The 11933-nt window shown below is 41.2% G+C and overlaps 1 protein-coding gene across 1 annotated transcript; it reads right to left on the reverse strand.

The window, feature by feature from the left end:
• Window positions 1-2910: 2910 nt before the first annotated feature.
• LOC139554893 (endothelin-2-like) lies at window positions 2911-6745 on the reverse strand. The gene is made up of 4 exons (XM_071368139.1): window positions 6532-6745; window positions 5256-5532; window positions 4504-4608; window positions 2911-4390 (listed from the first exon to the last, which is right to left on the reverse strand). Exons 1-4 carry the CDS (start codon window positions 6596-6598, stop codon window positions 4297-4299), a joined length of 543 nt encoding a protein of 180 aa, XP_071224240.1. The 5' UTR covers window positions 6599-6745; the 3' UTR covers window positions 2911-4296.
• Window positions 6746-11933: the final 5188 nt, after the last annotated feature.

Here is an 11933-nt window from a genome sequence, read left to right on the forward strand (position 1 = left end):
CAAAAATCCAGAAAATCACATTGTATGATTTATAAGTAATTAATTTGCATTTTATTGCATGACATAAGTATTTGATCACCTACCAACCAGTAAGAATTCCGGCTCTCACAGACCTGTTAGTTTTTCTTTAAGAAGCCCTCCTGTTCTCCACTCATTACCTGTATTAACTGCACCTGTTTGAACTCGTTACCTGTATAAAAGACACCTGTCCACACACTCAATCAAACAGACTCCAACCTCTCCACAATGGCCAAGACCAGAGAGCTGTGTAAGGACATCAGGGATAAAATTGTAGACCTGCACAAGGCTGGGATGGGCTACAGGACAATAGGCAAGCAGCTTGGTGAGAAGGCAACAACTGTTGGCGCAATTATTAGAAAATGGAAGAAGTTCAAGATGACAGTCAATCACCCTCGGTCTGGGGCTCCATGCAAGATCTCACCTTGTGGGGCATCAATGATCATGAGGAAGGTGAGGGATCAGCCCAGAACTACACGGCAGGACCTGGCAATGACCTGAAGAGAGCTGGGACCACAGTCTCAAAGAAAACCATTAGTAACACACTACGCCGTCATGGATTAAAATCCTGCAGCGCACGCAAGGTCCCCCTGCTCAAGCCAGCGCATGTCCAGGCCCGTCTGAAGTTTGCCAATGACCTTCTGGATGATCCAGAGGAGGAATGGGAGGAGGTCATGTGGTCTGATGAAACAAAAATAGAGCTTTTTGGTCTAAACTCCACTCGCCGTGTTTGGAGGAAGAAGAAGGATGAGTACAACCCCAAGAACACCATCCCAACCGTGAAGCATGGAGGCGGAAACATCATTCTTTGGGGATGCTTTTCTGCAAAGGGGACAGGACGACTGCACCGTATTGAGGGGAGGATGGATAGGGCCATGTATCACGAGATCTTGGCCAACAACCTCCTTCCCTCAGTAAGAGCATTGAAGATGGGTCGTGGCTGGGTCCTCCAGCATGACAACGACCCGAAACACACAGCCAGGGCAACTAAGGAGTGGCTCCGTAAGAAGCATCACAAGGTCCTGGAGTGGCCTAGCCAGTCTCCAGACCTGAACCCAATAGAAAATCTTTGGAGGAAGCTGAAAGTCCGTATTGCCCAGCGACAGCCCCGAAACCTGAAGGATCTGGAGAAGGTCTGTATGGAGGAGTGGGCCAAAATCCCTGCTGCAGTGTGTGCAAACCTGGTCAAGAACTACAGGAAACGTATGATCTCTGTAATTGCAAACAAAGGTTTCTGTACCAAATATTAAGTTCTGCTTTTCTGATGTATCAAATACTTATGTCATGCAATAAAATGCTAATTAATTACTTAAAAATCATACAATGTGGTTTTCTGAAGTGTACCTATGATAAAAATTACAGACCTCTACATGCTTTGTAAGTAGGAAAACCTGCAAATTCGGCAGTGTATCAAATACTTCTTCTCCCCACTGTAGTGAAGCACCTGAGTGAGTTGGGTGCGCAATTACGCAGGTTATTTCCCGAAATGGATGACACAAACAACTGGATTTGCACACCAGTATCACTACTTACACACCATAATCTGCTCATCATCATCTGCTCATCTATCACTCCAGTGTTAATCTGCTAAATTGTAATTACTTTGCTACTATGGCCTATTTATTGCCTTACCTACTCATGCCATTTGCACACTCTGTATATAGACTTTCTTTTTTTCTATTGTGTTATTGACTGTACGCTTGGTTATTCCATGTGTAACTCTGTGTTGTTGTTTCTGTCGCACTGCTTTTCTTTATCTTGGCCAGGTCGCAGTTGTCAATGAGAACTTGTTCTCAGCTAGTTTAGGTGAAAAAAAATACAAAAATAAAATCCCTTTCATGCCCTGCTTCCAGTCCACTTACCGATACCTGAACAAGAGAGCCTCATCGAAATTGCAACAAGCGGAGTGGATTCTCAGTCCTCACTAGCATGAAAACTAAATACAGGCAGACTGTGTGTGAAAATTGATTTCAGACTGAGACTCTCCAATACAATACAACCTTTAAAGCACACCCTTCTCATTAACCTGTGGTGAGTTATTCGCCATTTCTGATGAACAAATACGGTTTTATATGTAAGATGGCTAAATAAAGAGCAAAAATATTGATTATTATTATATTATTATTTGTGCCCTGGTCCTATAAGAGCTCTCTGTCACTTCCCACGAGCTGGGTTGTGACAAAAATACTCACTCATTCTTATGTTTAATAAATGTATTGTATAGTGTGTCTGTGGCAGGCTTTCAATGATGGCAAAAAACAACATTTGAGAGTGCGCTGACCCTGGTGCCAGAGGGCGTACGGAGCTGAAGGTCGAATATTTGAAGGGGTACAGGACTATAAAACGTTTGGGGACCACTGCTATAGATGAATAGTGTAAACTTTTAATTATATTTGCTGACACCCTACAGTCAGATTTTGGCACCAGTAGAGTAGCTATCTAGCTATATAAACCACGCCCCTCCGGAAACATGCCTTCTCCGATATTGGTTACAAGGCAGTACTTATTTAAATTAGGTACAAAAATATCATGTTACCATTGGTGTTTTAAAATGCGAGTTAGGGTGATGTCACCCTATCCCCTTGATAATCCCACCTCCTGAATCCAAGTCTTTGACATTGGGGAGGGGACCAGTAACTTTATGATCAAACTTTATGATCAAGCAACAGTCATTTTTCATTCTTTGGTCATCATACGTTGATCTGGTTTCATCCAAATATCATCCAAGTTCATGAAAAATATGATGTTGACTGTTCATGACCTTTAAAAAATTTAGATATCTGAGATTTGTGTTAAGGATTCTTTGAATGTAGCTTTCATTCAGTTATTTGTTACTGTACTAAACAAGAATCAATTATCATTGTTAGAAAATAATCAAACCAAGCAAGAGCATTCATTTTAGTATTTATTTCATCACACATTAAAAGTGACAAACTCACACAACACAAATATATAAACATATGCCAAAAATAAGTTAAATAAATAATAGTTGATAATAGATAATATGAATAGCTTGGAATAGAACAATTCGTAAGTAAACATTTCTTTCAACTTCCTATAGCGTATTTGACTGCTAAATAGACTATTGTGGGTGAATTGTCCTTCTAGAGATAACAACAGTAAGTCAAACAAAAGCGCAATCCAGCATTTTGATACACAAATTCCTAAACAAAACACAAACAAATAAATAAACAATCATATCATAAATATACAGCATTGTGATATTGGACTTGAACATCAGTGGAAGACTTGTTTTTGATATAGTGTTTCCAGTAAATGCCTTATGGTCAGACAGTGGCTGGAGTTCAGCAATCTGCCCAACCCATCTAAAGCCTACTGGACATAAAAACACATTCCTTTGAAGGCATTAGAACAGTGCAGGGTCCTAATTTCCCAATGTGTAATAACATGGACATTAATGGATATTTGTTGAAAGCAGAAAAACAGTCACTGCATATTTGGCAAGGAGCAGACCCATTGAAACCTGCTGCCTTGGCTCCGTCTACAATCAAAACATTCAACAGTGGCTATGCAATAAATACTTCCGCCATCACAATAGACCTGCTTTTATCTGCTGCTACAGGAAGGCTGTGTGTATAGTAATTCCCTGTCCCTTAAAGTCATGTCCTTCATGTGCCAAAAGTATTTCAAGTAGTTTAAATGCATGCATGGCAATCACTATAAACTGGCAATACATCTCTGATACAGAGGAAGAATCTTTTTTTAATGTTTTATTCTATGATATAGTAGATGTCGTGTGACAGGTAAAGTAAGGATCGATATCCAAATGAGAATAGTGGTCAATATTTTCAAGGTACTAATGAAGTAAGCCTGTAAAGTAAACATAGACTAACATCACTCCAGAATTCCTTGGCTTGCATCCACCCATTTCAGGTGCTCAGACACAGAAAGTGTATTTATAGAACATGATGACAACCCATGACCAGCACACAGTCAGTAACCATCCTAGTCCAGACTGTCACAGTTCACAGAGGACACACTTGATCTTCCCTCGTCTTCCAAATCGGACTCTTTGCCAGATTAGTCCAAGACTCATATCCAGATAACGTCCATATCCAGTGTACTGGGTGTTATACAACAATCAGTGGGCAGCCAGTGTTCCATCTTTGCCCTCTTCTCAGGGTCTCTCCTCTTAGGACCTCTCTTCTATGTCTTCCCCCGGGGAGGACTCCCTAGTTTCCTCCAGGGGGTCTTTGTTCAGATGCTCTGGAGCTCTTAAAGCTCCTCTTTCAGCTCCTTTTCCTCCCTCCTCCTCATCTACCCGATGTTCAGTCTGTTGGCTCTGGACGCGTTCTTCTTCCTGGAGGGAGCAGCCTGCTCTATGGCAGCCATGTTGGATCGGACCGTGTTTCTGTAAAGAACAAAGAGAGAAACATCAAGTTAACATCCTCAATGGTGACAGGAATAAGATGAATCTAGGCCTGGGAAACTGTCTGGTCCTTAATGATCTTGTTTTTCTCTTACCTGAGAGAGGTCAGTAGGTCGTTGCTGGTTGTGTCTGGACTGCTAACAGTCTGGTCCAGGGTCTGGTCTGAAAGGCCTACCACTACGAATCTGGGCTTCTCTGAGCTGCAGACAGAAAGAACAACCATGTCAAAATGAGAGCAAACCAAGAACACATTATCTAGACTACTCCTAAAGGGCCATGAGACTGGATTCTACATTACTACATAATTCTACAATGCTAGCAGTGAGAGACAGTTGGCTATGGATTTCAACCCAATAATGTCTGTACTGCATGCCCTACAGCCTGTTCTTAGTGACTTTTCACAGAGCAGGATAAAACCTTGTTGAGACACACAGACTAATCCTCAACCTTGGTATGTCATAACAGCAATAACTGTATTAATACAACAGACATTCCCGCTGGTAAAACATTCCAAAAATAGTGTCATGACTAATGGATCTGTCTGTAAGGGGGTTCTAAGCCTCCAGAACATGCAGGCTATTCCCCCATCCATCATCCCTCCCCCTCCTCTCTCCTCCCCATCACTAGTTACACATCTAAGCCATAAAAACAATACGCCTCCTCCCTGCATCTCCTCGACAAGCAGCCCTGATACAACCTGATACAGGCTGGTCACAGACGACTGACTGCCACAGATAGTCACTGGCTTGATCTGATATCTAGCAAGGAGGCGAGGAGGGGAAAGGGTAGGGTTGGATGAGGGAGGGAAGGAGGGTAGAAGTTCCTTGTCTCTTGAAGGTGAGCTCACCTGTTGTGGCAGAATCCGGAGCAGGTCCTGTCAGCTGGGTGGGCACATTCACATCGCCCGGTGGAGCGGCGACGTCGGGAAAGGGGGCTGCCAAGACCGTAGGGGATGACTTTATTAGGAGTGTTGACCCAAATGATGTCCAGGTGACAGAAGTAGACGCATTCGTTGTCCAGCCAGTTACTGCAGGAGCATCGTTTAACCCTGGTGTGGTGTGGGCTGTTCTGGGACGGGGACTGGGCAGGGAGCTCAGGCTGGCTAGATACAGGGAGCCCAAAACCTATAGAGACAGAAAGGATCATTGGTTTAGAGCCTGGTTATAACTCAGCAAAATCACTGGATGACTGTGCAGTTTGACAATCAGCAACGTGCAAATACACATCACCACATCCTAATCAAAAGCCCTTTTCACTGATACAGAGAAGTAGATGTGGGCTACCTGCCATCCCGTTCTCCTATGTATCAAGTCTTGTTCAACACATTTGAACTTTGATTCATAACTCTGTTATGAAAAGTTATCCAAGACAAACAAAGACTGTGTTTGTTGCCAACTGGGGTTATTTCAAGTTAAATGCTGTGATAGGAGTTGAACCATGCCTATATAATCTGCATCTTATCAGAGAGAGTGGGATTGCATGTATGGCCTAGCAGGAGCTCTCATTGTATTATATCTCTGTAGGGCGAACAGTGGGAGTAGGTCAAAGAGTCTGGCATCAGGCAGCATGTGTCATGCAGTAACTTCACAACATGGTCATTAGCCACCCACCCATTAGTTAACCTGCCAGAGCCGTGATTAACTGAGCTATCATTCAGAGAGTGAAACTAAGTAATGAAGTAATGCATGCTGCAGCAGGAGTTTTAGCATCAAGGCGGCAGGTGTCCTAGAGGTTAGAGCACGGAGCCAGTAACTGAATGGTCCCTGGTTCAAATACTCGAGTTGACAAGGTGAAAAATGTCTTATTTTTTAAGGTGTTTCTCCATCTTTCATCATTGTAGATTGTATCATGTTATTCTGGATCTATCCCCACCACCTCAACCAACCTTGAGCTCCAATTCTACATCTCAACTGAACTATGACCCCTCATATTCAATTTAACAACCTAATGAAAAGAATGGAGCACTTGCATAATGAAACTTATACACACTCACTGTCAGTCATCTTTACGACTAAAGAATACAAATCCGCATTTTCATGTACCACCCATACACCTTAGAATTCGTTCTAAACAAAGTTATATAAATGTTGAATAAAAAGTCAGTATAAAGGATGAGAACTTACCCTCCTGCAGGAGCACACAGAGTGTTATGATGGTGAGAGACAGGATAGAGTTCAGTGATAGAGCCATAGTTATTCTCTGGTAGAGTATCTCTGAAGACGTAGTCTGCAATAATATCCAAGAGTCCACAGGACAGTAGAGTACACACACAGTAATAGTAGCTACAACTTTACAGTCCTGAGTGACGCAGCTAGAGAGAGAGAGAGAGGCAACAGGTGCTTGGTGCTGTAGTGTTCTCCAGCGCCATGACTTATAGCCCTATTCTGTGATGTCACCTAGCCACACCTACTATCCATGTTCTTACACAATGCTCACCGTTCAGCAGCTGCCTGCCTCCCTCTCACTCTCTACACATTCCAGATCAACAGGAAAAGAGAGGGAAACGGAATAAACTGCTATTGGGTAGTTGTTGTAACCCTTATGGTGTATGCAGGTCATTGTCACTGACAGAAACAGGAAATCACCAGAGAAGGCTTGGAATCTGGGAATGCTTTGGAGTTTTCCGAGACGTAAGGCAGGCAGGAGAGGGAAACCTGTAGGCGGAGGGAAGACCTAATGTCATCAATAAACGGAAAGGCTGTAAAGATAGTGTCTGATGATGGGGACTGTTGTTTTGCATGCTGCTACTACAGGGCCTCAGGGCTGGTGATGTTCATCCGGGACGACCCCACTGTCATACACGCTATCTCAGTATCGTCACTTTGACACACGTGTGACATGACCCCTGATACAGAGATACCGTAGAACACGCCACATGACCCCCAGGGGACACACACATTAACACAGACACACAGTCACACACACGTACCCATACACAGACGTACACACACCCTTCTGCCGGTTTGCATGGGCAATCACACAGTCCTTCCACTCTGACAGGAAAGCTGTAAATCTTGATCGGCCTGAGGGACGGAACGGCCCTCCTACAGAGTGGAGTGTCAAGCTAGATAAAATACTAGTAAAGTCATGCAAATCCTCCTGGGTATTCCTACTCCTATCGGTGGTGAAGGAAGACTACGTGATTCAATGGTAAACTCCAGCAGCAGATTATCAGGCAGTGGAAGTGAAAAGCACTATGTGCATCAGATAAAGGAATACCACCGGATAATGCATGCAAATACATCATTTAAAGGATTACTGCAATGAATACTGTTGATTAGAGTGGAATATTGGTACGTTCATTCATGCACAAAGGACAACATTGTGCTGTGAGGTTCAGAGGGGTAGGCTATGTGATGCCATACTCCAATACCATAGTCTACAGCTAAAATATAAAGATTTTACAAGGTGTTATTGAGTACACCAAATAGCACTGGCTGCAATGCTTCCAATTCACCTGTGGTCAGTGAGAAATAAGTTGCCTTTGGATACTGACACCTCCTATCTTTCTAGTACCCTCACAGCCAAATGTTGAAACTATTCCCTGCAGAATGTCAACAACAGTTAAGGCACAGTAATCACTGTGCTTTATATGCCAGTGTTTTTACTTTAAATCCCCCAAATGTTCAATGAGGGAAAAGCCAGCGGTGCAGTAGGTTACCGTTTACCCAGACATGATATAGCTATACCATCAAAGGCAAGCTAAGGGCACACTGGGAACAACCTCATCTCAGAAAACAAACTTCTTCAATTAAAGGGGAAAAACACTTTGTAGGAACACGCAGTCTTTTTAGGGGGAGGAGGGCCTTGGAGGAAATGCCAACGTGATGTCACAGTCCACAAAACAATGGCATTTTAGAAATGATTTGTTCCATTAGGGGGAAAAAAAGTTGTCCAAAGCAAATATTTGTCCAACATTGCGCGGGCTGGCGAAGTGGAACCAGTCTGAAGATAGACCCCCCACCCCTCTATCCTCCTAAACCCTGTTCTCCATTGCTCTTTCTAGACAACACGATGTAAAAATGTGCCCTTATCCATTTCCACTTCAGAGAGAGAGAGAGAGAGAGAGAGAGGAGAGAGATAATAAGGAAATGTTTTATTTTCAAGAAATTATCTCAATCAATACCCAACTTCTGTACATGTTCTAATGTTCTCATAACATAAAGCTGGGAATTATTCTGGGTGAGGGAGAAACTGTAAATATTACTGCCGTAGCATGAGAGACATCCCATGACCATGAATTCCCTGAAGTGTTTTCCATTGTATATAACTGACAGGAACACATAGTGGAACCATCATCCATGTACATTTGGTTGTTTATTTCACAATACAACAGCAGTAGTGTTGTACCTGTATACATTATTATATTTAACTGCATTTAACTGTACCACTATACTGCTTTGGCAATATCTACTAATTCTATTTCATGCCAATAAAGCAATCTGAGAGACAGAGAGAGAGAGAGATATGTATCTTTAAGAGTGGAGATACATTTGACCCTAAAAATGACAGAGGCATCTGTGTGAACAGTAGCCTGGGGAAGGTACTTTGTAGTATTATACATTCTAGACTTCCTTACTGAACATAGTGTCCCGACCAAAAGCCGAATAGGACTTTCTACCAAATTACCGCACACCTGATCATATTTACACCCTGAACTCCCTTATTGACACCCATGTGAACCAAAATAAAAACAAAATATACTCCTGCCTTGTTGATTTTGAAAAAGCTTTTGATTCCATTTTGGCAATGAGGGTCTCCTGTACAGAAAGTGGTGTTGGGAGGAATACATATGCTTTTATCAAATCTATGTATACAAACAGTAAATGTGCAATAAAAATGGGAAGCAAACAAACAAAATACTTTACTCAGGGTCGGGAAGTTAGACAGGGTTGTAGCTTAAGCCCCACTCTATTTAACATATATATAAATGAATTGGCAAAAACGATGAGAAAAGTCCACAGCACCTGGTCTCGCCCTGCATGCCACGGAAGTTCGATTCCTGCTGTATGCAGATGATCTAGTTCTGTTGTCACCAACATAAAAGATTCTACAACAGAATCTAAACATCCTACTTCAGTTCTGTCAGACATGGTCCATGACAGTAAACTTCGAGTAGACAAAAAACATGATTTTCCCAAAAAGATCAAATTCCCAAGACTTCAAACACAGTTTCACAGTAGGAACAAAAGGCATAGAACACGCAAGTCTAATCATATCTGGGCTTCAAAAATAATCTCCATGGGTAATTTCTGCTTGGCTGTCAATGAACTGAAAGAGAAAGCAAGAAGGGATTTTTACACTATCAAAAGACAAATTCAAGTAAACATACCAATTAGAACCTGGTTCAAAATATTAAAATCTGCAATTGTACCTATTGCCAGTGGTGTAAAGTACTTAAGTAAAAATACTTTAAAGTACTACTTAACTTCTTAGGGCTAGGCCCTTTTTTTCTCCATTTCCGCCTGAATGACGTACCCAAAAGTACTCTACTTTCTTATTTATATCTTTGTCAACGTTTACTTTTACTTCACTACATTCCTAAAGAAAATAATGTACTTTTTACTCCATACATTTTCCCTGACACGCAAAAGCAGTCGTTACATTTTGACAGGAAAATGGTAAGATTCACATACTTATCAAGAGAACATCCCTGATCATCCCGACTACCTCTGATCTGGTGGACTCACTAAACACAAATGCTTAGTTCGTAAATTATGTCTGAGTGTGCCCCTGACGATCCGTCAATTAAAAAAAAAATGAAAATCTGGTTTGCTTAAAATAAGGAATTTGAAATGGTTTATGCTTTTACCTATGATACTTAAGTACATATTAGCAATTCCATTTACTTTTAATACTTAAGTTTATTTCAAACCAAATACTTTTAGACTTACTCAAGTAGTATTTTACTGGGTGACTTTCACTTTTACTTGAGTAATTTTCTATAAAGGCATCTTTACTTTTATTTAAGTATGACAATTTAGTACTTTTTCCAAAACTGCCAATTGCTCTGTATGGAAGTGAAGTATGGGGTCCGCAAACCAATAAAGATTGAAAAAAATGGGACAAACATCCAATTGAAATCCTGCATGCATAATTCTGCAAAAGTATTCTTAGAGTACAAAGAAAAGCCCTAAATAACGCATGCAGGGCAGAATTAGGCCAATATCCAATAATTAATATCCAAAAACAAGCCATCAAATTTTATAACCACCTAAAAACAAGCGATCCCTACTCCTACCGCTACAAATCCCTGAAATGCCATGAGATTAACAAAGAGAAAAGTCCCCTCATCCAGCTAGTCCTGACGCTAAATTCACAAACAACTACCAACCCAACAATGCCTCAGAACAGCACTCAGACGATCTGGCCCAATCAATTTATAATCAAACAAAAATGAAATCATATTACCTATTGGGAAAACATGGAAACTGAAATGTTATTTGGCCCCAAACAGAAAGTACATGGTGGCCGACTATCATTTAACATTAACCTTTTGTCAATATGGGGGCGCTGTTTTCACTTTGTAAAAAATCGTTCCCAAATTAAACTGCCTCGTACTCAATTCTTGCTCGTACAATATGCATATTATTATTGCTATTGGATAGAAAACACTCTCTAGTTTCTAAAACTGTTTGAATTATATCTGTGAGTAAAACAGAACTAATTTTGCAGCAAACTTCCTGTCAGGAAGTAAGAAATCTGAAATCGAGGGCTCTGTTCCAGGGTCAGTTTATTAATTTGCATGGAATCTATGGGTCTACATGCACTGCATACGCCTTCCCCTAGATGTCAGTAGGCAGTGAGAATTGGAATGGGGTGTCTAGCTAGATCTTAGGCCGAACAAGAGCTCTTGGAACCGTGGGTGTAGTCTTTTCACCGTTCTTCTTGGCGCGAGACAGACCTCAGGATTGCATTCTGAAAAGCTGTCGTTATAGGCCTTAGATATATCCGGCTCTGATTTTATTCGATATATGTGTTAAAAACATCATAAACTAGTTATATTAAACCGACTTATAGCAGTTTATATCAGTTGATTGCGATTTTCTGGAATTTCTTTGTCTTGCGTTATGGTGCGTTGGACACTGCTGCGCCACATGGCTAGCTTTGGCTGCTAATTCTACAGATGAAGAGGGCATTCTACAACCAAACAACGATTATTCTGGACAAAGGACAACTTGTACAAGATTCTGATGGAAGCTCATCAAATAGTAGGAACCATTTATGACATTATTTCGTATTTCTGTCGAAAAATCTTTAGACTATATTCCGCCCAGATTTCGGGCGCTGTTTCGCTGTAACTTAAGCTGTATGTCGTAATAAGGTTATTTTTAAAAATCTAACACAGCGGTTGCATTAAGAACTAGTGTATCTTTCATTTGCTGTCCAACCTGTATTTTTTAGTAAAGTATATGATTAGTTATTTGATTAGATGATGTGAGTGTCAGAAATATATCCGGATTATTTTGGGCAGTTTGGCTAGTATTCACATTGTTCAACCACGATTTGTACCGCTAAATATGCA

The sequence above is a fragment of the Salvelinus alpinus genome, chromosome 26 (genome assembly GCF_045679555.1).
Source record: "Salvelinus alpinus chromosome 26, SLU_Salpinus.1, whole genome shotgun sequence".
Lineage (NCBI taxonomy): Eukaryota > Metazoa > Chordata > Actinopteri > Salmoniformes > Salmonidae > Salvelinus > Salvelinus alpinus.

What these genes read in the sequence shown, in the direction of transcription:
- LOC139554893 (XM_071368139.1), bottom strand. Translation starts at nt 6,598, where the DNA reads ATGGCTCTATCACTGAACTCTATCCTGTCTCTCACCATCATAACACTC. An exon ending in CTGTGTGCTCCTGCAGGAGG is followed by an intron (nt 5,533 to 6,531) that starts GTAAGTTCTCAT and finishes CTGTCTCTATAG; the next exon opens with GTTTTGGGCTCCCTGTATCT. An exon ending in TCCGGATTCTGCCACAACAG is followed by an intron (nt 4,609 to 5,255) that starts GTGAGCTCACCT and finishes TTCTGTCTGCAG; the next exon opens with CTCAGAGAAGCCCAGATTCG.